The sequence below is a fragment of the Callithrix jacchus genome, chromosome 22, assembly GCF_049354715.1.
Source record: "Callithrix jacchus isolate 240 chromosome 22, calJac240_pri, whole genome shotgun sequence".
Lineage (NCBI taxonomy): Eukaryota > Metazoa > Chordata > Mammalia > Primates > Cebidae > Callithrix > Callithrix jacchus.
In genome coordinates, this window is record NC_133523.1 from 12,305,794 (window position 1) to 12,331,438 (window position 25,645).

General features: G+C 46.9%; 1 protein-coding gene across 21 annotated transcripts in view; it reads right to left on the reverse strand.

Annotated features, from left to right (window-relative positions):
- Window positions 1-25,645, reverse strand: part of CACNA1A (calcium voltage-gated channel subunit alpha1 A) — a 424,329-nt gene that overhangs the window by 290,919 nt on the left and 107,765 nt on the right. For 15 of the 21 annotated variants that reach the window (XM_078360718.1, XM_078360717.1, XM_078360715.1 and 12 more), the window contains exon 3: window positions 7,562-7,855. The exons of 3 other annotated variants lie outside the window; for them this stretch is intronic. In XM_078360718.1, coding sequence (XP_078216844.1) covers window positions 7,562-7,855 — 294 coding nt within the window. Of the gene's footprint in view, window positions 1-6,618; window positions 7,062-7,358; window positions 7,441-7,561; window positions 7,856-25,645 lie in introns of those variants that run through there. 3 more of the 21 variants (XM_054249538.2, XM_054249537.2, XM_054249539.2) reach the window with 2 other exon arrangements.

The window sequence follows — 25,645 nt, forward strand, 5'->3', positions numbered from 1 at the left end:
ATCTGCAGCCAAGGTGGCCTGTTCCCAAGCTCCCCTCCACCCAGTGTCACCTTCCCTCCTCTTTTCCTCCTTACAGCCTCCACTCCTTGTGCAGTTAATGGAACAGACACATTCCTATGCAGATGCTACAACATACCACAAACACATTTCACTGAAGTGATGGTCAGCACAGCCCTCCCAGCCTCATATACCAGGCCCATTATTCTCAATGAAGAAGATAAGAAAGATCATGGAGATAACATGGCAGACTCTGGAAGATCAGAATCTATGTCACCCCACTGCCAGCCAAGTTCTAAGTCTGCCCAGAGTCTCATCTAAGACAAATCCACCCATTTATTTTCAAGAATGAAAAGGTAACATCCAGACTTCGCCCTCCTGCAAATACTGCTTGTATGAAAATACTTTAAAAATCAGTTTCAAATTACATATGTTTTTAACACATAGGCCTAAAATGAGAATAGAACTTAACAGTGTGAATATTATTTACTGGCAAGTGGGTGACTAAATTGGGTTTCCCTCATGGCTCCAGAGAGGGGACTCTCAAATACTGTTACTTGGGGGCTGAGGGTGGGAGGCTGCTAATTGCTAACTCCAGGTGCAGTCTGAGCAGGAGGCACCTTTCAGGAAGACTCACGGCTGCTCCCAGTCTGAACGGCAGAGAAAGCCACGTCTGACCGAAGCGAGATGTCAAAACTTGATCCGGACTTAACTCAGGTATTTCCCTTCATAGCCGGAATCTCTCTTGTATTAGCTGCCTTAAAGACGGCTTCTAAAAGCTGCATTCACTCCAATAAAAAGTCTTGGCTTTTCAGAAAGAATATGTAACTGACTCTCCCCCTTTCTTGGTCAAGGGCACCATCTCTGGCACCGTTCTTCTCTCTCAGGTGTGAAGAACTCACCATTAGGACGACCAGCATCCCAGTTTGCCCAGGACTGAGAGTTTCCAGAGATGCTGGACCCAGGACAGTCCCAGGCAATGCTGGACGAATGGTCACCCGACTCAGAAAAGAACCAAGACCCAGTGATTTTTGAAACCCAAGTTGCTGTGCCCACTCATCTGGTTCCCTCTCCAGGAATGTTCCTTGTTTTTCTTTCTTTCTTTTTTTTTTTTTTTTTTTAGGGAGTGAGGGAGAAGGAAGACCGAAGTGTGGCAGGAGAGGGGCGGTGCCTAAATTCTAACCCAAAAGTTGAGCCAAGTTCTTCTGTTGAGTTTGCAGTGAACACCTGGGGTGGCCATGCTGGGCTGGACTCTTGACCGGCCCCAAAGGAAGAAACTGCGGAAGAGGAGAAAAGGGAAGCTATAAAACTTCCGTGCTTTAAAACTCCCTCACCTTGTCACCCACAGAGGGAGGGAGGGACCAAAGGAGGAAAGAGAATTAATTTTATCTTAGACCTCAGGGAATAGAAAAATGGGTCAAGTGGCCGTGAATTTTTTTTCCCCTGAAAGCTTCCAGAGAGAATGAAGAATGCAAAATGTCCAAGGGTGGCTTTAAAGAGTGCCACGTTCAGGTTAATCAATCCACACAGGCCAGTCTTGGGGAGTCAGGGTGGGGCAGGGGGGCGCTTTGCTCCCATTCCTACCCAGAGAACCTTGTTTCTAGCCAAAGTTTAAAAAAAAAAAAAAAAAAGGACACTGGAAACGAAATGACTCCCTAATATTATGTCTCTTGCATTTTGGGGTTTTCTGTGCACCAGAGACCATGCTGGCAGTTTTTCCACGCATGACTCCGTTTAATCTCCTGAGGGAGAAACGCCCTCATCATGCACGTCAAGAAACGGAGGCACTGGTGCCTAAGAAAACACGCTGGTGAATCCCCCGAACCTGCGCCAGTCTGACCCAGAGTCTTCAGCGTTCTCCCTCTCCTCTCTGCCCTCTGTCAGAGCAGGCACCATCCGGCCCTTTTCTCAGGAGCTGAGCTGGCATTCTCGGAAATGCGTTAACTGCACGGCTCTTAGGCTCTGACCATCCCTGGATGGAGTCCACCTTCCCGGCGGTGCTTTTAATTGCTGAGAAAGTGTATATGTGTGCTTGCTACTTGGGGGGAAGCAGGGAGCGGGGAACATAAGCCCTAAGCACCCAGCAGACGCCTCCCTCTCCAAGGCCCCAAAGAAAGACTTCATTCTCAAGGGTCCACTGTGTCCAGTCTCCTCCAGCACTGACGTTTCAGAAACCTTCATTGGTCTGATAATCTCATGGGCATTCTGTCAACCCCCCAAACCCAAAACCCTAAAACATTGGCAGAAGGGCAGATCAGATGTTATACGATTTCATTAATGAGTGAAGACAGGCACTTTTCTTCACTTGCTCGGTAAAGGTGTATGGGGTGCCTGCTTGTCCTGTGCGCTGGGGTAGCAATGGTGGAGAACAGGGTAAAAATCACGGGTCCCACAGCCTCAGAGCTTGACTTTTTCCTGGGGAGCGGGAGAACTACTGGGGAAGGGTGGAACCCCACCCCGAAGAACCCCTTCTCTCTCTCTAGTGCAGGCACACATCTTTGCACGACATCCTTAATCTTTATTTCTCTGTCATTTGACACTATTACTTCCACCCCTTTCTGTAAAGCCACATCCCTAATTCCAAGCCATCAAGGCCAGACGTGCTTTGGCGTTCACGACCCAGGGCTCTTAGCGACATCGCAAAGATGGATATGTAAAGTGGTGCCACCACTTAGGAAAACAGTTTGAGAGCCTCTTACAGAATTAAACATAAACCTACCACACAACTCAGCAATCTCACTCCCGGGTTAATTTACCCAAGAGAAATGAAAAGTATGAAATGAAATGTTCCCACTAAAACCCGCACGCCAATGTTTATAGCAGCTCTATTCATAATCGCCAAAACTGGAAGCATCCCAATGTCCTTCGTCTGGGAAGCAAACTCTGGTCCATCCATATCATGGAACACTGCTCAACAGCAACAAGAAGGCGCTACTGTCACAGGCAACAGCGTGAATGAATCTCAAAGACGGAGTGAAAGAAGCCACACTCAAAAGGCTACAGACCATGAGATTCTATTTATGTGACCTTCTACAAAAGGCAAAACTGTAGGAATGGAGAACAGATCAGTGGTTGAAGGGGATGGGAGGACGGATGCTGACTTGAGAGGGGCACTGTGGGGGTATTTTAGGGTTGACGAACTGTCCCATATCTTGATTTGGGTGGCGGCTAGAGCAGCATGCCTATGTTAAAACTCGCAGACTCGTATGTCAAAAGGGTGAATTTTGCTACAAATAAATTATTTTTTTAAGGAAAAGAAAAATGATAACAAGCTTTCTCTATGATATAAAACCTAGATACTCCAACCATAGCCCATGAACTTGCTGCGTGGGGAATCCCTAGATGCTAGCTAGAAGAGCCGAATCCCAGACCCCACCCGAACCCTGCTGGACCAAAATTATCCTGTTCACAAGACCTTCTCCACGTGCCTGAAAGTTTGACAGGACTACAAGGCAGACCAAACAGTGAGGAGGTGAAGCAACACGCCATCATCAAGCACATCAAACATGTCTGCTGCAAAACACACTCAAATGCACACCAAGCAGGATGAATGAAAACTGTAAATTAAGCCTTGAAATTCGAGTCAGTTCAGGTTAGGTTTTCTCTCTCTCTGAGCTCATCCTTTGGTTTTTTTGGAGGCTTTTGGATTTGGGAATTGTGGGAATTGTGGATGAGAGATTGTACCCTGTTTGAAAACACTCCTGATGGAAACGCCGTGCTGTTTTTCACTTTGCAGAATTTTGCTCCTCTGGAAATACTAGCCAAGCTGGTCTAGTACAAGGGTCACATAAGTGACACTATCCTGCCTGCTAGAGCAGAACCTTCTAGAACATTCTACCTTTCAGGACAGGCCAAGAGTATCATGACCTGCTCCCATGTCCCCCAGGGCTTCTCATGCAGAAGTTTCTCTTTAGAGTTTTTCTTAAAAAAAAAAAAAAAAGAGAGAGAGAGAGAGGAGTGCCAATCAGCCAGTGTCCACAGATGTCAGTGTCATCACCTGATGTCAATGTGACTTTAGGTATCTTGTGAAGATTCCTGCAAACCGGATGAAAAGCCGGAATTCTACATGTAATGCAGGAGGCTGCAAGTGATAACACACAGACCTACTTCCAGTGTTCCTGCAACGGCCTGAGTTTCTACATCTCATTCAGTGGGAGACCTGGTGGCACAGGGAGGGCTGAAAAGATGGCATTCACCTTGGCACTTGACAGAAGAAGTGAGTGGCAATAAGCAGAGAGGGAGCTCTAGGAAGGCTGACAGATCTGAGCTCATCAGCAGTCATTAGAGACCCTCATGGCCCTATTTGAATCACAACTCCAATCAGTGAAAACATGGCATCAAGGTGTGTGGTCAAGACGGCTTGCTGCCTGACCTGAGGAAAATACAGCAATGTAAATCTGAACATCAAAGACTTCCATTTGGGTTTTCTCACTTAGGAAGAGGAGAAAAAATGAAATACATGCGGATTCTTAATTCTCATAGATGGCTTCAAGTTTGACCCACGGAAGAATGAAAGAGGAAGAAGTCACAGTGGCGAATTTCCCTGAGTGTGGAGAAAGCAAGACTGCATCCTTCACCAGTGTACCATGCCGGAATTTGCATTTGGAAGTACCATTCTTAGGCTCTGTGAGCACACAGCCAAGTTCACGGATCATTCACTCACTTCTCTTCCGCAACTCAGTGAGGAACCTGCTTTCCATAACGACCTGCAACCCTTAGCAAACCGCATTTCCAAATACACATCCCACAGCACATGCATCAAAAAGTAGCAGGGGCGATCCACACAAATGCCCATCGACGGCGGGATGGAGAGACTGTGGGAGAGTCACACGCACAGACGTGACACAAAGAAGCCAGTGGCAAAAGAACACACTGTGTGACTCCATTTACATGATGCTTAAAAGAGGCAAAAGGAATCTTAGAAGTCAGGTGAGCCGCACCCTTGCTGGGGAGCAGCTAGGAGGTGGTATGGGGAGGAGGATTTCCAAGGGGCTGATCAGGACCTGGGTGCCGGATGCGTGGATGTGTTCATTTTGTAAAAACCTATGACTGGATATACATACTTGCCTGTACACATATCAGACTTTATTTTAAAAGTTCAGAACAAGTACCTACACACCTTTTTTTCCCCCACAGGATATGCTTCAACATTGTTTTTAATGACAGAAATACTTGGGAAAAAAAGTAAAACGTTCTGCCCTGGTAGCGTGCCTCTGACACTCCACATGGTCGTTCTCTTTACACTGCCCTGAATTCTCCCTCCCCAGGTCCCCGTCCCTCCTCTCATCTCCACCCCTCCCACTCATGCTGCCATCACCCTCTGCTCCATCCAGGACAGAGAAAGCTCAGTCCCGGATGACCCAGCTTGATGACAGATTGGGGTGGGGGGGAGTTTTCCCTTGCAGAGTAGGGCTGTGTAATGTGTTTGTTACCTTGAGCCAAAGAGAAGAAAAGCAGTCTGCAGAGAGCAAAATGCACAAGCTCATCATAAGAGCAAGAAAGCCCTGGGCGAGCTGGCCACAGAAAAGATAAAGTGGCAAGCAACACTCCCAATTTACCTGCCTCCCACTCCCACGATTCCCCCGCTTCTGAGGGGCCGCTGCAATCTCCCCCTCCCCCAACAGCCTTCCAATCTGCAGAATTCAGGCTGGACAGAGGTAAGCTAAGGACACAACAGAAGGGCTCCCCACCTCCTTCCTTTCCTCTTAGAAGTCTCCAAATCCAGGCTCCAGAAGGCGATCTAAAGCCATTTTCAATGAGGAAACCTGTCAGCTGAGCAAAGCCCTCTCACTCCTGGTGCTATCTGGGTGTGCACACATGAACACCCTACCCTCCTGCAAGGCACTCCCACCCCTCACTCTGCTGATGGGCAGAGTAATCACACCACCCCTGAGCACTTCAATGGGCCTGAGACGGGGTTCAATTGCGAACCAGTCTCTTCAGGAAGCTGAAACTTGGGAAGCAAAGACCCGGCCCCTGCCTTGGGCACCAATGGAAATGGCATCGTTAGTTAGACCTATGCTCCCCTCCAAAGCATCTCTGCTGAACTTCTTAATTTTCCCCACCCTCAAAGTAGACCGCTCACACACTCTAAAACCTCAGTGCCCTCGGTTACAATCTCAGCACCCAGGATGAAGAGCCAGGCTCAATTCTGAGCCACCTGAAGTGAATCCCCCTACCACCGCCATGTTCCTCAAACAGCAACCCCCCCCCAGGGACCACACACAAAAGGGACGGGGGACTCATTGCTGAGCCCCAGGGACCCATCCAGCCGGTTCAGTTTTACACAGAGGGCAGCGGGTTGGAACCGTGCAGAGAACTGGCACATCTGGGCATGGCATGGTGGCCAGCCAGCCTGGGCAGCAGGGTGTGTCCCCCCTCCTGGAATCTGGGTCATGCTTAGATAACTGCTAGAAAGCCCAACTAATTGCCCTCCCTTGCCTGCCTACATCTCAATAGATGTGAAGCCCTCCTCAAGGTTTATTTCAAGCAGGCAGAGATTTAAAGAGACACAGGAGCACTGCATCTGACAGCATCTCCACAGACGAAAATGTGGGCTTCACCTTTTTTCTCTGGATCTTGGATTTTTTTTAAAAAATGTTTTTTAAGGCATTTACCTACCTAAGATGTCCACATGGGTGCTGATTCTCCTGGTGTCCCCTCTCGGCTACTTGGGGTAGGAAAAGCTGGACATGGTGCTCTAGAAGGGACCCACCACCTCATTTGCTCTTGCCCTGTCTTCCTTACTGAAACTGTTCAGATCAGGTCTCCCCAGGGCAGGGGCCCAGGTAAAATAAGCCGGATCTGTTTCTCTACACCCCAAAGATGATGAGGTCTCTGGTCAGCCGCTAAAGGCATTGGGACCTACAAACATGAGGGAGACATAAGTGCCTTCCAATCCGTCACTGCCCTCTCCAGATCGGACCAGCGGCCCACCCTAGGGTTTTCACTCCGGCCAGTGCTGGCTTCTCAGGGTGAAGGCCACATGGACTCCCCTCTTGCTCTTCGCCCCGGGAGCTCCCAAGCGCCCTGCCCTAAAAGTGTGGTGACCACCCGCCCCCCGCACCTTGGGGAAGGCAGGAGTGGACAGGCTGTCCAGCTGCGTGGACTCCAAGGGAGGGACGGCCAAGAAAACCCAACCAAGGCCCCCACAGTTCCCTTGCCCTGGCCAGAAGCGCCCAGGCCCGAACCCGCTCCAAGCTCATTCCGGGGAAGTCGGAACCCTCCGGAACTGGCTCAAAAGCCCCCACCAAGGCCTCTGCACGACCCCAGGCCCCAGATCTCATTCTGGGGTCGGTCCTTGGGAGGGATCCACTCTCCGCTTCTCCCCCCCCCTACCCTGCAACCCCCGACAAACCCACTTCCAAGCCTCCAAGGTAGCTCAACCCAGCTGGGGTGGAGAGATTCGTTCACACTCCTCCCGGTGCCCCTCTCCCAGCCCCTGGAAGACCCCCCTCCTCCCCACCTCCCATCAACCCCCGGGTCTCTCTCCCAGCCTGGAAGAGGGGAGGCGGAGGGAGGAGGGGGAGGCGCAGCTGCCGCCGGGGTTCGGGCAAAAGGATATGGCCATTCGGTAATCTTTTTGGCGTATTTTCTCACCACGTTGTCTTCGCTGAAGAGGAAGAGAGACCGGTTGACCGTGAGGCAGTTCTGTCGGACGGGGATGGGGTTGTAGAGTGCCATGGTCCGCGCTCTCTGCGCCATCGACTGCTTGTACATCCTTTGCGCCCCGGGCTGCCCGCCCTGCCGGCTGCCCCCGGCTCCTCGCCCGCCTGTGGCGCCCACGACCACCCCGGCGGCTGCCCCGGAGCCTCCTCCCCCGTAGCGGGCCGGCATCTCGTCTCCGAAGCGGGCCATTCTGCAAAGAGCAAAGGGCTCCGGGTTACGCTGCGGCGAACGATGCGGAAGACGCCGCCGCCGCCGCCGCCGCTGAGGCTGAGGCTGCCGGGGCTGGGAGCGCGGCGGCTGGAGCTGCGACTGCGGAGACGCTCCACGGCCCAGCCCATCGGGCGGCGGCGGCTCGGCGCCTCGGGTCGGGGGCTCAGAAGGCGGCTGCCCGGGCCGAGCCGGGGATAGCAGCTCGGGACATCTTCCTGGCTGACCCCGGAGAAGGAGGGGCGGGAGGAGGGTGCGGGGGCGGGGCGCGGGGGCCCGGGGAGGAGGGGGAGGGGAGAGGGAAGCGAGGCAAAAAATAACCGAGGAAGGAATCCAGGCAATCCCCAGTCCACCCACTCCGGGGGGGAAAGAAAAAAAAAAAAAGACAGTTTAAAAAAAAAAAAAAAAAAACACCCAACGCACACCCCCTTTAAGACGCGAACGGTTTGCAAAGGACGCCCCCCCCGGGACGCAGTGGAAGCTTCAAATTCCTCCGAGGTCCGGGTCAGGCTGGCATCTTGCAAAAGGGGTGTGCTCGACCCATTAAAAAAATAATATGTATATACTTAAAAATAATAATAAAACAGGTCTTTGCTGGGTGGGGAGGGCAGCAAAAAAAATATATATCTATATATATATATATATTAAATTCCCCTTCTGTTTTGCTGGAGTTCCTAGACCTTAAAAATGCTGAAAGATCTGTAGCTCCAAAAACACAGTAAAATAAAAATAAAGAAGATGGAAGGGAAAGAAGGGGGAGGGGGAGTGAGACGCTCCAGAGGGTTCCTAAGGAGTCTTCACACCGCAGGGTCCAGGTTTAAAAAAAAAAAAACAGAAAAGAAAAAGAAAAAAAAATTTTTTTTTCCTTCCTGAATCAGCAGCGGCTGCCTCCTCGGCTCCCGGAGGAAGTGTGAGTGTGTGTGCGCACAGCGTTTCGCTCAATGGTGCCTCGTCTTGGGGTTAGATTGCAGCAGTGAAATCCTGAAAATTCCCCACAGAGGGGAAAGAGAGAGAGAGAGAGAGAGAGAGAGGTATGCGCCCTCCGCTTAGCCACTCAGTAGCTGCCCCTGGATGCTGCAATGCCCCTCCACCCTCCAAATCCCTCCACCTCCTCCTTCTCTAGGTTTTGCTAAAATAAGACTGGTGTGGAGGGTTGCGGATAGAAGAAAGTAAAGGGGAAAAAATGGGCGCAAAGGTCTGAACCACTGGCCGGCAAGCGGAAAAGGGGAGCAATTGATGAGTTTACCGGCAGAAGAACCCACCCAGAGGTTCGACACATGAGGGCCCGCGACCAATCGTGGAGGCGCGGGGGGCGGGGGGGGGGGGAACCGGGCTCCGTGGAGTTTGTGGGGGAGACAGGGGAGCGCCACACAGTCGGGAGGCAGGGAGAGGGGAGTTGGGGCTGATTCCTCCTCCCTTGGGAGGACTGTTTTCCACCCGGTTCCATTTCTGTTGCAGACAGACGGATGCTCCCCAGCATCTTGCAAGGAGAAGGCAGATTGGAGGAAGGAAAAAACTTAAAAGACAGAAAAAAGAAGGGGATTTGTGTCTAAAGGTGTGATTCGTCGGTCTCTAAACAAATTTGCTCTGTTTTGCAAAAGACCATTTTTGAAAGCGGAGAGAGTGGTTTGGGTTTACTTCTGTGAACGTTTCAAATCGCAGAGTCCTGCAAGTCGGAATGAAGGGTTTAGTCTATCCTGGAGACCCCAGAGCTGACAAGTCTGAACTCCCCGGAGGAAATAATTAAACAGGTCCTAGCGGGCTGGATAGGAATTCTGGGTGGTATCGTTTGCTTGGTACTCACGTCTCTCCAGAACCACTCTGATTGGTTCCCATTCTGCTTTTTTATGTGGTGAAATTCAATAAGCACACAGGAAAAAATTGCATAAAACATAAAGGTACAGGGTTAAGAAATTGATCTGAAATGAACACTCATGAAACCAACTCTAGGGCTAGAAGTGGAACACCACCTCTGCGGAACCCCCTTCTGCCACAGGCTGCCACAACCCCTGATTACAGCAATAATTGCTACCTGACTTTACGGTATTCATCTTTTGCTTTTTAAAAATACAGTTCGACTACCTTATTATGCACTCCTAAATAATACAATTTTGCTTTGCTTCTTTTAGGCTTTTATATAAATGGAATAATCATATAGTGTGTATTCCGCAGTTTCTTGTCTCTTTGGTTCAACATTATGTCTTTAAGATCCATCTGGCAAGGTGCGGCGGCTACGCCTATAGTCCCAGCACTTTGGGGGGTGGAGGCATGAGGATTGCTTGAGGCCAGGAGTTTAGACAAGCCTGGGCAATAGAGCAAGACCCTGCCTCTCCAAGAACTTTTTTAAAACAAAAATTAACCAGGCATGGTGATGTGAACCTGTAGTCCAAGCTACTTGGGAAGCTGAGATGGGAGGATCCCTTGAGTGCAGGAGTCTGAGGCTGCAGTCAATCAAGATTGTGTGGCTGCCCTCCAGCCTGGACAACAGAGTGAGACTCTGTCTTTAAAAGAAAAAAAATTCATACAGCCTAATCTGGTTTGAATTTTAGAAAAATTCATCTGTTGTCACATGTGGCTGCATTTCATTCACTTTCACTGCTGTATAGTATTTCAGTAAGAGAATATGCCACGATTTGCTCATGCATCATCTTGTTGATAGGTTTCTGTTTTTTTCTCCAGTTGGGGCTATTAAACATTACTGTCTCAGACATCTTTAGTGCGGATAAGAATGCATGTCTATAGGAGTAGCCTTAGGTGTGGACATTTCTGAGTCCACAGTGTATTCCTATCTTCAAGCTTATAAGATGTCACCAAACTGTCTTCCAAAGTGAACGTACCAAGAAACCACTGAATTTTCCTGGAGCTTCTATAGGCAGAAAGTCCAAATGGAGAAAAGGGAAAAGGATGAAAAAGACAAGTATTTTTTTCAAGTCTTGGCTAGTTGAATGCTAGTTGACCCCCCCTCCCCCCTCCACACACACACCAGTCTTCAGGTCCTTTTGGAACACTTTGGAAAGACGATATGTCTTTATACAAAGTCCCTAATTCTGCCAGCGCACCAACTTTTACACATTGCCCCACAGCACTTTAAACTTTTTCTAACTTGTCACGATATGGATGAAATGATTAACCCAAGAGTGACTGGAGTTGCAAGAAGATGGAACTGTGTGGGATTCAGGGAGAAGGAGGGGCTCTTAAGGCACTCGCCAAATATCAATGACTTTTGTATTTGACATTGTTTCAGAGCTCAAAGGGGAGCCGCGACTGATTTGAAACAAGAAGCAAACCCACATGTTCAGATGGAAAGAGCCAGTCATACGAAAGGGCTGTGCTATCTGACTGAAGTGATAACTTCTTTGATCCTCTATGAGAAGATTGTTCAGTGTTAGAGCAGGAGCATGACCTGCAGAGATTTCTGAAGACCCCAGTGTTTTTCAGGAAAGAGTGAATCTCATGGATGGTGTCCCTGCCAGGGTAGAGCTTCCACTGAGTCTTTACAGCAGCCCGATGGAACAGATGCAAACATTGAGGCTGAGAGAGGCTTAAAAAGTTTCCCAAGGTCACTGACATGGATCTGAAACCACTTCTGACTCTTGTTTTCTACCAGAGTGGAATCTAGTACAACCACTTTGGAAACCATTGGCCAGGTGCAGTGGCTTGCATCTGTAATCCTGGTATTTTGGGGGCAGAGGCAGGAGGACCACTGGAGCCCAGGAGTTTGAGAGCAGCTTGGGCAATGTAGTGAGATACTGCCTGTACAAGAGGAAGGGAGGGAGGGAGGGAGGGAGGGAAGAAAGAAGGGAGGGAAGGAGGACGGAGGGAAGAAGGGAGGGAGGGAGGGGAAGAGAGAGAGAGAAAAGAAAAAAAGGAAGGAAAGGAAAGAAAGAGTTAAGAAAGGAAGGAAAAGGAAGAAAGAAAAAGAAAGGAAGGAAGGAAGGAAGGAAAGAAGAAAATAAGAAAAGAAATAAATTGGTTGAGCATGGTGGTGCACACCTGTAGTCTCAGCTACTGGGGAGGCCAAGTGGGAGGACTGTGTGAGCCCAGGAGGTTGAGGCTGCAGTGAGCCAAGGTGGTGTTCTCCAGTCTGGGAGACAGCCAAGTCTCAAAAAACCAACAAACAACAACAGAAAAACTTTTTAGTCATTTCTATTAACACAGCCATTTGAATATCCTATGACCCAACAATGTCACTCCTGGGTATATATCCAGAATGACTGAGGATATATGCCCTAGAACGTGCAGCACTATTCATACCAGCTAAAAGTTGGAAACTCCCCAAATATCATCATGGATCAATACACTGTAGAGCATGGAGCTTTATGCAGCAACGAGAATGGACAATCTGGAGCTACACACAATGTATAGATGAATTTGACAAACTTCATGCTAAACCAAAGAAGCCAGACACAGAATAGAACATGGTGTGTAATTCCTGGTATATAAAGTTAAAAAGTCAATGGTGCACACCTGCAGTCGCAGCTATTCTGATTCCCAGCTACTCCAGAGGCCAAGGCAGGAGGATGGCTTGCGCCCAGGAGTTCAAGGCTGGCAGGGAGCTACATGATCTGTGCTGCAGCCTGGGTGACAGAGAGAGACACGATCTCTTTTTATAAAAATTAAATAAATAAATACTTCAAAAATGGGCAACGCTGATCTGCACCTTTAGAAGTCAAAGGAGCAGTCGCTTTGAGGGTGAAGGGAGAGCTCCTGGGAGCATCTCCATCTGGTGACAATGACATGGGTGTGCCCACTTGGAAAAGTTTGTTCATTTTGTACCTTTTCACTGAGCTGCACGTGATCCATTTGTGCAGTTCTGTGTGTTGCATACTTTAATAAAAGATATTCGTAGGCTGGCCACAGTGGCTCATACCTGTAATCCCAGCACTTTGGGAGGCAGAGGTGGGCGGATCACCTGAGGCCAGGAGTTCAAGACCAGCCTGGCCAACATGGTAAAACCCCGTCTCTACTAAAAATACAAAAATGAGCCAGGTGTGGCGGTATGTGCCCGTAATCTTGACTACTCAGGAGGCTAAGACAAGAGAATTGCTTGAACCCGGGAGGCGGAGGTTGCGGCGAGTCTACATCACACCACTGCACTCCAGCCTGGGTAACGGAGCAAGACTCCATCTCAAAAAAAGAAAAAAGGAAAAGAAGAAACATTTGTGATGCTCCTGAATCCCAGCCCAAGCAGCACCGTTTGTCACAGTGATTTGTGATCATTCTCTCTGCACACTTTGGCCACAAAGCCCCAATACAACAGAATTAGGCCTTTTTACTGAAGGTCGGCAGTCCTCCATGATGCCCTAAACCACGCCTAGACAGCAGAGAAGCTGGCTGCTTATCAAAACTGCCTGCTAAGTGTTGTAAACATGGCTGGGTGCGGTGGCTCACGCCTGTAATCCCAGCATTCTGGGAGGCCAACACGGGCGGATCATGAGATCAGGAGTTCAAGACCATCCTGGTCAACACAGTGAAACCCCATCTCTACAAAAATGAGCCAGGCGTGGTGGTGCATGCCTGTAGTCTCAGCTGCTCGGGAGGCTGAGGCTGAAGAATTGCTTGAACCTGGGAGGCAGAGGTTGCAGTCAGTGGACACCATACCATTGCACTCCAGCTTGGGCGACAGAGTGAGACTCCATCTCAAAAAAAAAAAGAAAAGAAAAGAGTGTTGGGCCAGGTGTGGTGGCTCAAGCCTGTAATCCCAGCACTTTGGGAGGCCAAGGCAGGTGGATCACGAGGTCGAGAGATCGAGACCATCCTGGTCAACATGGTGAAACCCCGTCTCTACTAAAAATACAAAAAATTAACTGGGCACGGTGGTGCGTGCCTATAATCCCAGCTACTCAGGAGGCTGAGGCAGGAGAATTGCCTGAACCCAGGAGGCGGAGGATGCGGTGAGCTGAGATCTCGCCATTGCACTCCAGCCTGGGTAACAAGAGCGAAACTCCGTCTCAAAAAAAAAAAAAAGAAGAAAAGAAAAGAGTGTGGTAAACATTCAGATTCCTGAGCCATCCCTGACTCTCTCCTTTATTCAGCAGCTCCCTGGGGCATAGCCGGTTTGGGCAACCATGACTCTGGAAGGAGGGAAACTCACCATCCCTTCCTTGGCAACCTCCAGGGTTATCGATGGAGGAGCTGTTGGCATTTTTGATTCAATGCTCCTCAGGGCTGGTTTGGTCTTCGTGGTAAATGCCCACTAAATGTCAGTAGCATCCCCAGTCACGTGATAACCACATATCCCCATATACATTTCCAAATGCCTCCTCACCCACCATTGAGGTGACAGAGAGTCTACACTTTCCTCTCACCAAATGGCATTTCCAAAGTTTCCCAAAACACTTTGGAAGGACTATGAAGTTTGGTGCTGGGGTTCCCCTCTCCTTCCTAGGAATCTTCTCAAGCCCTTCAATCCCCAATTGCTCAATACCTCTTTTCCAGAGAGAACTTCACTAATTCACTATAAAGTGTGACAGGGCTCCATGTGCATTACCTTTATAGATTCACTTTGCAGAGATAACATTTCTATAGCCAAAGGAATGAATGTCTAATACAAGAATCTTACCTATCAACTAGCAAATGGCAATGGATGGGCAAGAAATTGTCACAGGATCCTCAAATGACTGCAGTAGGTACTTCCTGGACCCCCCACTAATACAAATTACTAATGTTGACCAGGTAGAAAGATTTAGAACGTTATTAGCATTGCAGACAGAAGCAGTTTAACAGCAGGCAGCCAGAAACCAACCCCAGCCATTGGTTCTAATCTTTGACACATCTGCCAGCTGGAGGTTTAATTTATCAATCAGCAGCAGCAGCATTACCATACTGGCTTTGAGAATGCCATTCATTTGAACAGGGCTAGCATCTTTGAAATAAATGCCCCAAATGAATAACTGCAAATCGCATTCATTTGACTGCTAAAACAATTATCAGCAAATCTAGCCATGTTGAGTTGCAAAACTGGATTGGCCAAAAGACGTTTGGTCTCTGCCTTCTGGGGATACCCGTGGGGAATGAGTACCAAGATCTTTGGGAGGTGGAGGATAAAAATGACGAAGCCAAATCTGATCATCCAGACATCTGTGGGTCATGATGTAGGCACCCAGAGCCTAATTCTAGACCCAGACCTGGGTTCAAATCCTAGCTCTCGAAATTCCTAGTGGTGTGTATTTGGAAAGGTGCTTCTCTTCTCTCAACGTCAACTTCCTCAATAAAATGAAGACAAGACGCGCCTTACCCTACAGGTTGCTATAAGGATGAATGAAGATGAAGCAGAGGCCAGGTGTGGTGGCTCATGACCATAATCCCAGCCATTTGGGAGGCCAGGGTGGGTGCATCGCCTGAGACCAGGAGTTCGAGACCAGCCTGGGCAACATGGTGAAACCCCATATCTATTAAAAATACAAAAAGTAGCTGGGTATGGGAGCACACACTTGTAGTCCCAGCGACTCTGTTACTCCACAGGCTGAGGTGGGAGGAGCACCTGAGCCTGGAAGGTCGAGGCTGCAGTGAGCTGTCATCATGTCACTGCATTCTAGCCTAGGTAATGAGGTGAGACCCTGCCTCAAAAAGAAAAAACAAACAAGAAAACCCACAAAACGTCAAGCAGATAAGCCCTAAGCATAATGACTAGCATACATGTTATATGAGCAGTCAAGAATTGGTGGTAAACAGATTCTTTTAAATAACTTATGCACAGTAAAGTGTGTCAGGATTCCACGTGCATTATCTTTATAGATTCACTTTGCAGAAATAACATTTCTGTAGCCAATGGAATGAATCTCTAATAGTGGAATCTTAGCTACCACCTAGCAAATGGAAATGGATAGGACAAAAAGTATCACAGGCTCCTCAAATGACACATAGTCAATGTGACATCAGTCAGTCTTCCAGACCTGAAATCCAAGTCTGCGAATATCATTGAACAAGATTGATTAGATATTACATTATTTTTAATTTCTTAAATAAACATTTAGACATAATTTTAGATTTACAGAAAGTTTGAAAACGTAGTACAAGAGAGTTATCATTGTACCCTTCACCCAGCTTCCTGTAATATTAACTTTTTTTTTTGAGACAGGCTCCCAGTTTGTTGCCCAAGCTGGAGGGTAGTGGCACAACCACGGCTCACTGCAGCCTCGACCTCCTGGGTTCAAGCGATCCTCCCACCTCAGCCTCCTGAGTATCTGAATCACTGGGACTACAGGCGGGTGCTACCACACCCAGCTAACTTTTGTATTCTTAGTAAATACGGGGTTTCACCATGTGGCCGGGCTGGTCTTGAACTTCTGAGCTCAAGCAGTGCACCCACCTTGGCCTCCCAAAGTGCCAGGATTATGGTCGTGAGCTACCACACCTGGCCTCTGCTTGATTTTAATTCATCCCTGCAGCAACCGGTAGGGCAAGGAACTTTGTCTTCATCCCTAGCAGCTGGGACCACAGGCACACAATACCACACTGGGGTCTCACTCTTGCCCAGGCTGGTCTCAAACTCCTGGGCTCAAGTAATCCTCCCACCTTAGCCTCCCAAAGTGTTGGGATTCCAGGTGGGAGCCATTGTGCCTGGTCTCATTCTGTCACCTTAGTCTCCTCTGATCTGTCTCTTTGTTTCTCACAGCCTTAATAATGTGTAGGAGTACTGACCAAATATTTTGACCTCACCTTGGGTGTGTCTGTTTTCATGATTAGACTGGAATGATGGATTTGGGGGGAGGACCGGTGCACAGAGGCGCAATGCTGGTCTGTTTGCACCAGATCAGCCTGTACGATATTTACATGACTTATTGTTAGTGATGTTAACCTCAACCCCTTGGTGAAGGTGGTGTCTGCCAGGTTTCCCCACCATCAAGTTGCTATTTTTCCCCTTCCCTACTCTACCCTTTGGAACACTCACCAAGACCTACCCATGTGAAGTAGAGGAAGAGGGATAAATACCCCCTCCTAGATTAGGGAGTATCTATACATATTCTTTAGAATTTTTTTTTTTTTTTTGAGATGGAGTTTCCCTCTTGTTGCCCAGGCTGGAGTGCAATGTCGTGATCTCAGCTCACCACAACCTCCGCCTCCCAGGTTCAAGCAATTCTGCAGCAGCCTCCCAAGTAGCTGGGATTACAGGCGTGCACCACCACGCCCAGCTAGGTTTTTGTATTTTTAGTAGAAACAGGGTTTCTCCATGTTGGTCAGGCTGGTCTTGAACACCTGACCTCAGGTGATCCACCCACTCGGCCTCCCAAAGGGCTGGGATGACAGGTGTGAGCCACCTCACCCGGCTAGAATTCTTTCATAAGGAGGCTGGGCACAGTAGCTCATGCCTGTAATTCCAGAACTTTGGGAGACTGAAGCGGGAGGATCACTTGGGCTGAGGAGTTTGAGACCAGCTTGGGCAACACAGTAAAACTCCATCTCTACAAAAAACAACAAAAATTAGCCTGGTGCGATGGCACTGGCCTGTAGTCCCAGCTACTCAGGAGGCTGAGATAGGAGGATTGCTTGAGGTTGGGAGTTCAAGGCTATAGTGAGCTATGATCTTGCCTCTGTACTCCAGCCTCAGTGACAGAATAAGACCTTGTTTCTAAAAAAAAAAAAAAAAGTTATATATGTAGCCAATTTGGCAACCACCACAAAAACACACAAGAACTCTCAGGGGATCATGAAATTCACAGGTGAAAGTCTGAGGGATAACAGAACGTTTACACAGTGTCACAGTACCTCCCTAAAGACAACTGTTTTTATTTTTTATTTTTTAGACAGAGTCTTGCTCTGTCACCAGGCTGAAGTGCAGTGACCAGATCTCAGCTCACTGCAAGCTCCACCTCCCAGGTTCAAGCGATTCTCCTGCCTCAGCCTTCCAAGTACCTGGGATTACAGGCACGTACCACCAAGCCCAGCTAACTTTTTGTATTTTTAGTAGAGACAGGGTTTCACCATGTTGGCCAGGATGGTCTCGATCTCCTGACCTCGTGATCCACCTGCCTCGGCCTCCCAAAGTGCTGGGATTACAGGTGTCAGCCACCGTGCCCAGCCGGTGATTATTAATTGTAATGGTCAGAACAGTAACTTTATAGCGAAACACCCTGGCAGACCAGCGAGCAGTGCGCAAATCACGTGCCTCTTGGAATAACGTACCAAGAAGCCTACAACATCGCTTCTTGTGACTTATGCCAAAAATGCACGATTTGAATAATTGGTAAACAAGCACATTGGGATTAAGGGGCATTTTAAATAATAAGTATTCTTTGGAAGTGTTAATGTCGTGAAGCTCAAATACAGACAGAAGAACTGGTCCCCATTAAGGGAAACGTGGCTGACCAAATTCCACAAGTGAGCCAGGACCTCCTTTTGCTACAAAGGAGGCTGTTAGAACAATTGGTGACATCTGAATAAGATCCGTGGATTACATAATAACAGTGTGTCCATGCTAATTTCCTAATTTTGATCATTGTGCTGTGCTTATGTAAGAGAATGCCCTGTTTTGGGAAACACACTGAATTCTATAGGGTTAAAGGACCATCATATCTACAAATTACTCTCAGTGGTCAATGGTCAGGTCCGGGTGGGTCAGAGTGGAGAGAGAGAGAGAGAGAGAAAGGGAGAGAGAGGGAGGGAGAGAGAAAAAGAGGGGGGGGGGGAGGGAGGGAGGGAGAGAGAGGGAGAGGGAGAGAGAAAGAGAGGGAGAGAGGAGGGATAAGTCAAGTATAAGTGGTAAAATGTTAACATTTGAGAAACCTGGATAAGGGCTACAGACGGCTTCTTTGTACCAGTCTTACAACTTTTTGGTAAATCTGAAATTTCAACTAAATAAAAAGTTAAAATGAATGAGTGGCTATAAAAAACTGCAGCGGCACTAGGTTCATTGATTCTCTGGACTGTATGGTGCACCTGCCATGTGCCCAGTAATTTTGCAAGCACAGAACAAGGCAGGCGGAGCTTCCCGTGGCTGTGGAGTTGAACGGAGACGCGGGACAAATAGAATAAATAATAAGGAAAATACATAGTATGTCCGACGGGGGCTAAGTGCTAAGGAGAAAAATAAAGCAGGAGAGGGAATTGAGGGTGCTGCCATTGGCGATTAGGCAAATATGTCTCTGAAATAGGTTTTGTTATGCAAAATAGCAGCCCCCGCCTTCCTCCATGCTTCATAGCCCCCTCCTGAAACATACAATTTTTTTTTTTTTTTGAAATGGAGCCTTGCTCTGTCACTCAAGCTGCAATGCAGTGCTGGTATCTCCGCTCACCACAACCCCCACCTCTCAGGTTCAAGCAATTCTCCTGCTCAGCCTCCCTAGTAGCTGAGATTACAGGCACCCACCACCACACCCAGGTAATTTTTAAATATTTTTGGTAGAGATGGGGTTTCACCAAGTTAGCCAGGCTGTTCTCAAGCTCCTGCCCTCAAGTGATCTGCCTGCCTCAGCCTCCCAAACTGCTGGAGTTACAGGCATGAGCCACCGCACCTGGCCATATTTTGGCTGATTTTAAATTTTTTAAAAAATCATTATCAATAGTTGTGCCTATCTACAGGGTATATATGACATTTTGATACAAACATACCATGTGTAATAACCATGTTAGGGTGACTGGAATATCCACCACACCAAGCATTTACCATTTCTCGGCTATTATCAAAAAGTCAAAAAATAACAGAGGCTGGTGAGGTTGAGGGAAAAAAAGGACCGCTTCCACACTGTTGCCGGGAGTGTAAATTAGTTCAACCATTGTGGAAGACAGCGTGGTGATTCCTCAAAGACCTAAAGACAAAAACACCTTATACGCAGCCATGCCGTTACTGGGTACATACCCAGTACGTATGTATCAGTATAAATTGCTTTATTTTAAAGACACATGCACGCGCATTCATTGCAGCACTAAAGACACGGAATCAACTGAAATGCCCATCCATGGTAGACAAAAAAAGAAAATGTGGACAGACACCTCGGAGTACTAGGCAACCACAAAAGGACAAGATCATGTGTTCTGCAGGGACGTGGATAGAGCTGGAGGCCATTATCCTTAGCAAACTAATGCAGGAACCAAATAGCACATGTTCTCACTCCTAAGTGGTAGCTAAATGATGAGAACGCATGAACACAGAGGCAAACAGCACACACGGGGGCCTATTGGAGCGGGGGGGAAGGGAGAGGACCAAAAACGTAACTGCTGGGTTCCAGGCTTAATACCTGGATAACAGGCCGGGCGCGGTGGCTCAAGCCTGTAATCCCAGCACTTTGGGAGGCCGAGGCTGGTGGATCACAAGGTCAACAGATCGACACCACCCTGGTCAACATGGTGAAACCCCGTCTCTACTAAAGATGTAAAAAATTATCCGGGCATGGTGGCGTGTGCCTGTAATCCCAGCTACTCAGGAGGCTGAGGCAGGAGAATTGCCTGAACCCAGGAGGCGGAGGTTGCGGTGAGCCGAGATCGCGCCATTGCACTCCAGCCTGGGTAACAAGAGCGAAACTCCATCTCAAAAAAAAAAAAATACCTGGATAACAAAACAATCTATACAACAAACCCCCATGACACAAGGTTACCTATACAGCAAACTTACGCATGTACCCTCTGAACTTAAAAGTATTTTTAAAAAGGATTTACCATTTTTTTTGTGATAGGACATACATTGTTGTTAATTCTAGTCACCCCGTTGTGCTACCAAGCACTAGATTTTACTCCTTCTAACTCTGCATTTGTCCTCATTACGTCACCCTACTCTGTCTCCGTGAGTTCATTTTTTTTTTAGCTTGCACATGTGAATGAGATCATGCACTATTTGTCTTTCTGTGCTTGGCTCCCTTTAGCTGATTATTTTGCTATTTGCTACCATATTACTCATATTGGGTTTTACTTTGTTTCAGAGATGGAGGTCTCACTCTGTGACCCAGGCTGGGGTGCAGTGGTGCAAGGTCAGGTCACTGTAGTCTCAAACTCCTGGGCTCAAGTAATCCTCCCACTTCATCCTCCTGAGTAGTTAGGACTACTGACACACGCCTCCACATCTGGCTCATTCTACGTTTTTTTTTTTTGTTTGTTTGTTTTTTTAAGAGACGGTGTCTTCCTGTGTTGCTCAGGCTGATCTCGAACTCCCAGCCTCAAGTAAACTTCCTGCCTCACCCTCCCAAAGTGCTGGGATTACAAGTATGAGCCACCACACCCAGCCCCATATTGTTCACTCACTCACTTCTTTCTACTTTTTTGTTTGTTTGTTTGAGACGGAGTTTCGCTCTTGTTACCCGGGCTGGAGTGCAATGGCACGATCTCGGCTCACCGCAACCTCCGCCTCCTGGGTTCAGGCAATTCTCCTGCCTCAGCCTCCTGAGTAGCTGGGATTACAGGCACGCGCCACCATGCCCAGCTAATTTTTTTGCATTTCTAGTAGAGACGGGGTTTCACCGTGTTGACCAGGATGGTCTCGATCTCTTGACCTCGTGATCCACCTGCCTTGGCCTCCCAAAGTGCTGGGATTACAGGTTCTTTCTACTTTTTAATTTTCCGGTTTTAGGCATTATTTATTTTTTCTAACATTATTATTTTATTCAACTAATATTTCTCAAACTGGCCACATACTATGTGTAGCATACTATGTCAGCCACTATGGAGAATATAGAGAAGCATTAACTATCAAAGAGCTTATAGTTATGTTGAGAAAACAAGACATACGCTTGTGAATACTTAAGTAGTTTTAAGAAATAACCAATAGCGATACCCAAGGATACTACAGTCAAAGCACCAAAGCAGCATCCTGTCTGGGTGCTGTGGTACTTTATAGGTATCAGCTATAGTAAAGGAGGATTCTGCTAATTCCTCTCCCCATCCCTCTGCACAAGGACTCTTCCAGCACCTGCACATCTGCCCAATATTGATCTATCACAGAGTCAGGAAGATTCAGTGTTTACGTTATGTACAAGGCAAGTTACAGTTACGCCAAGAACAAACTAGAGCTACTTTTTCTTTCCAGCGTTTTGTTTCCCCTGGGACTCATCATTGTCCTAGCTTTTTTATTTTTCTTTGCTTGGTACTTATTGCAAATTTGACCCCCAAGTCTTTAACAGGTATTCAGTCCATTTAATCCTCCAGAAGCAGTCTTTCCCGAAGACTTGTCACAGGGTCTAATCAGAACTGATTGTCTTCCCTGGCTTACAGCTTTCATCCTGGGCTCTCTCTTTATCATCATTCAGGAGATTCCCTTTGCTACTCATTGTTGGATTTCCTAAGTACAGTGTTCTATGTCTCCCTCTTTCTTGGTTTACTCCCTTGTTTGGGTGGAGCACATCCTCTAGTAGCTTCCTGAGAAAGGATGCATGAGAGGTTTTCCAGTTACTTATTGCTGCATAAAAACCAGCCCATTATTAGTAGCATAAAACAGTAACATTCATTTATATTATTACATTTTGTGATTTGGATGGTCAACTGGGATCAGCTGAGTGGTTTTCACTTGGAGTCTCTCATGCAAATGCAGTCAGATGATGAGAGGGACTAGAGTCATCCCAAAGGCTTTCTCAGTCACAGGGCTGGCACTTAGGCTGGAAAGACTCAAACAACTGAGGCTTCTCAAACATCTATCTCCATCTCTATGTGATGTCTCAACATGGTGTCTCCAGTATGGCAACTTCACGATACTTATGTTGGCTTAGGACTTGAAAGGCACATGTCTCAAGGGAGAAAGCCAGGCAGAACCTGCATCTTAGGACCTAACCTTGGAAGTCACAAATCATCACTCCTTCCCTACTCTATTGAGTCAGTCACAAAGGCTTACTCAGGTTCAAGGAGAGAAAAAACAGATTCCAATCCTTTATGGGGAAGTGGTAAAATTCTAAGCAAATGTAAAATGGGAATCATTGTGTAGCTGTTTTTGAACAGCCTGTCTCAGAAAGCAAATATTCGAGACTTCTATATATGAAATGCCATTGTTTTAGCTTTATACCTCATCGGTAGTTTGACTGGCTATACAATTCTGGTTTGGAGATCATCTTACTTCCAAAATGTGAACTATTGCTGCAATGTATTCTCAGTTCCAGTATTGCCATTAGGAAGTTTGAAGCATTCTTATTTCTGATTTCTTGTGTATGACCTTGTTTTTTCCCTCTAGTACCTTTTAGAATCTTTTTCCATTGTGTCCTAAAATTTTACTATGATGTAAGTTAGTTTAGGTCTGTTTGCAGTCATTGTACTGGGCACTTAGTATGATGATTCTTACTCCCTCCCCTTTTTTTAGAGACAAGGTCTAGCTTTGTAACACAGGCTGGAGTGCAGTGGTGTTATCATAGCTCAATACAGCCACGAACTCCTGCACTCAAAGCAGTCCTCCTTCCTCAGCCTCCCGAGGAATACAGGAGTGTGCCCCCACACCCAGCTAAGATTCCCACTCCTTTTTATTGACTCTCAACTTATTATTCAGATATTGAACTTTCTGGACTGGTTCTCTTGTCATCTGTTCCCTTCCCTCTATTTTGTATTTCCATGTGTCTTAATCTTCTTTTTGAGAGATTTCTCTCATTTTATTTTCCACCTTTTATTCAGTTTTTAATGTATGCTTTTATATTTTTTAATTTCAAAAAGCTTTTGGTATTGTTATAATTGTTTTCTGAGTGTTCCTTTTCCATAGTATTCTGCCAACAGCCACGTGTTTAAGCTTGAAATCACATCTTCCCCCAGTCAAGCCTTAAGATGAGAATGAAGCCCCAACTGATACCTTGATTGCAGCCTCAGGAGAGATCCTGAAACTGGTGCACCCTGCTTCCTGAGTTGCTTAAACTGTGAAACAAATGTTGCTTCAAGTTGCCAAGGTTTTGGTAATTTGTTACACAACAATAGATAAATAATACATTAAGTCTCCACAGTTCTTACTTTCTCTTCCTGAAATAAAATAGCCAATTTTCCTCCTTTCCAGATCTCAAAAAGACTCATTCTCTGAGACAGGCATTAGAGCTGTTCACCACATACTTCCAGTTCTCCACATACAGGCATGTGTAAGATGGCATTTCCTGGCCCTTGTGTTTTGCTGGGGCTACGTGACTAATTCTGACCAATGAGCTCTCAGTGGACATGAAACATGTCACTCCCAGGTGGAAGTATTTAATCACCAGTACATATCTCTCTAATGTTGTATTGTCCAAGGCAGACGCCACATGTGGCTATCAGAATTAAACAACCTTTAAAATCCTGTTGTTCAGTCATACACGCCATATTTCTAGTCCTCAAAAGCTACATGTATCTAGTAGCCTAGTAGCTACTTTATTAAACTCTGCAGATAGGGAACATTTCTGGAAAATTCTATTGGATAGCTATGCTCTGGACCACTTTTTTCTTCTGCCTAGGAACTGGCAAAGCTCCAGATGGCAAATGTTCCTTAAGGCTAGTTCCAGAGTGCAGAGAACAGGTAACGTAAGTGACTCTTTTTATTTCGGTAAAATATGCATCATGGCCAGGTGCAGTGGCTCACGCCTGCAATCCCAGCACTTTGGGAGGCTGAGGTAGGCAGATCACCTGAGGTCAGCAGATCAGCCTGGTCAACATGGTGAAAAACCATATCTACTAGAAATACAAAAAATTAGCTGAGAGTGGTGGTGCATGCCTGTAATCCCAGCTACTGGGGAGGCTGAGGCAGGAGAATTGCTTGAACCTGGGAGGCAGAGGTTGCAGTGAACCAAGGTTGCTCCACTGTACTCCAGGCTGGGCTACAAGAGTAAAACTTCGTCTCAAAAAAAAAAAAAAAATATATATATATATATATATATGCATCATAAAACTTGATTATTTTAACCATTTTAAGTTGTACACTTCAGTGGCATTAAGTATATTTACATGGATGTGTAACCATCACCATGATTTATGTCCAGAACTTTTTCATCTTCCCAAACTGAAACTCTGTCCCCATTAAACACTAACTTCCAAGCCCCTGGTGGCCACGATTCTTTCTGTCCCTATGAATTTGACTACTCTAGGGACCCCATATGAGCAGAATCATACAGTATTTGTCTTCCTGTGACTGGCTCATTTCACTTAGTGTTATGTCCTCAGAGTTCATTCATGTTATAGCATGTGTCAGAATTTCATTCCTTTTTTAAGGCTGAATAATATTCCTTCATACAGATACACAACCCTATGTTTAACCATTCATCCGCTCACACACACGTGGGTTGCTTCCACCTTTTGATTATTGTGAATACTGCTGTAATGAAATGGATTTGGCCAGGTGTGGTGGCTCATACCTGTAATCCCAGCACTTTGGGAGGCAGGTGGGTCACAAGATCAAGAGATTGAGACCAGCCTAGCCAACATAGTGAAATGCCGTCTTTACTATAAATACAAAAATCAGCTGGGTGTGGTGGTGGGTGCCTGTAATCCCAGCTACTCAGGACGCTGAGGCAGGGAATTGCTTGAACCTGGGAGGCAGAGGTTGCAATGAGCTGAGATCGTACCACTGCACTACAGCCTGGGCGACAGAGTGAGACTCCATCTCAAAAAAAAAGAAAAGAAAAGAAATTGATGTACAAAGGAACACCTGTTTGAGTCCCTGCTTTCATTCCTTTGGGGTTTACACCCAGAAGTAAAGTTGCTGGATTATACATTAACTTCCTATTTAATTTTGTGAGGAAATCACCACACCATCTTTCATAGCTGCCGCAGAGTCCTGAGCTTTGAGAAGTACATGAGAAAGTATTTATAGATGAAGTCATAGGATGTCTGAGATTTGCTTTAAGAGAGTTAAACATAACCCAGCGTTATGTTAAGGCCAATTAAAGGTTTGCTTCCATTTGCAAATGAAAATTCTGTT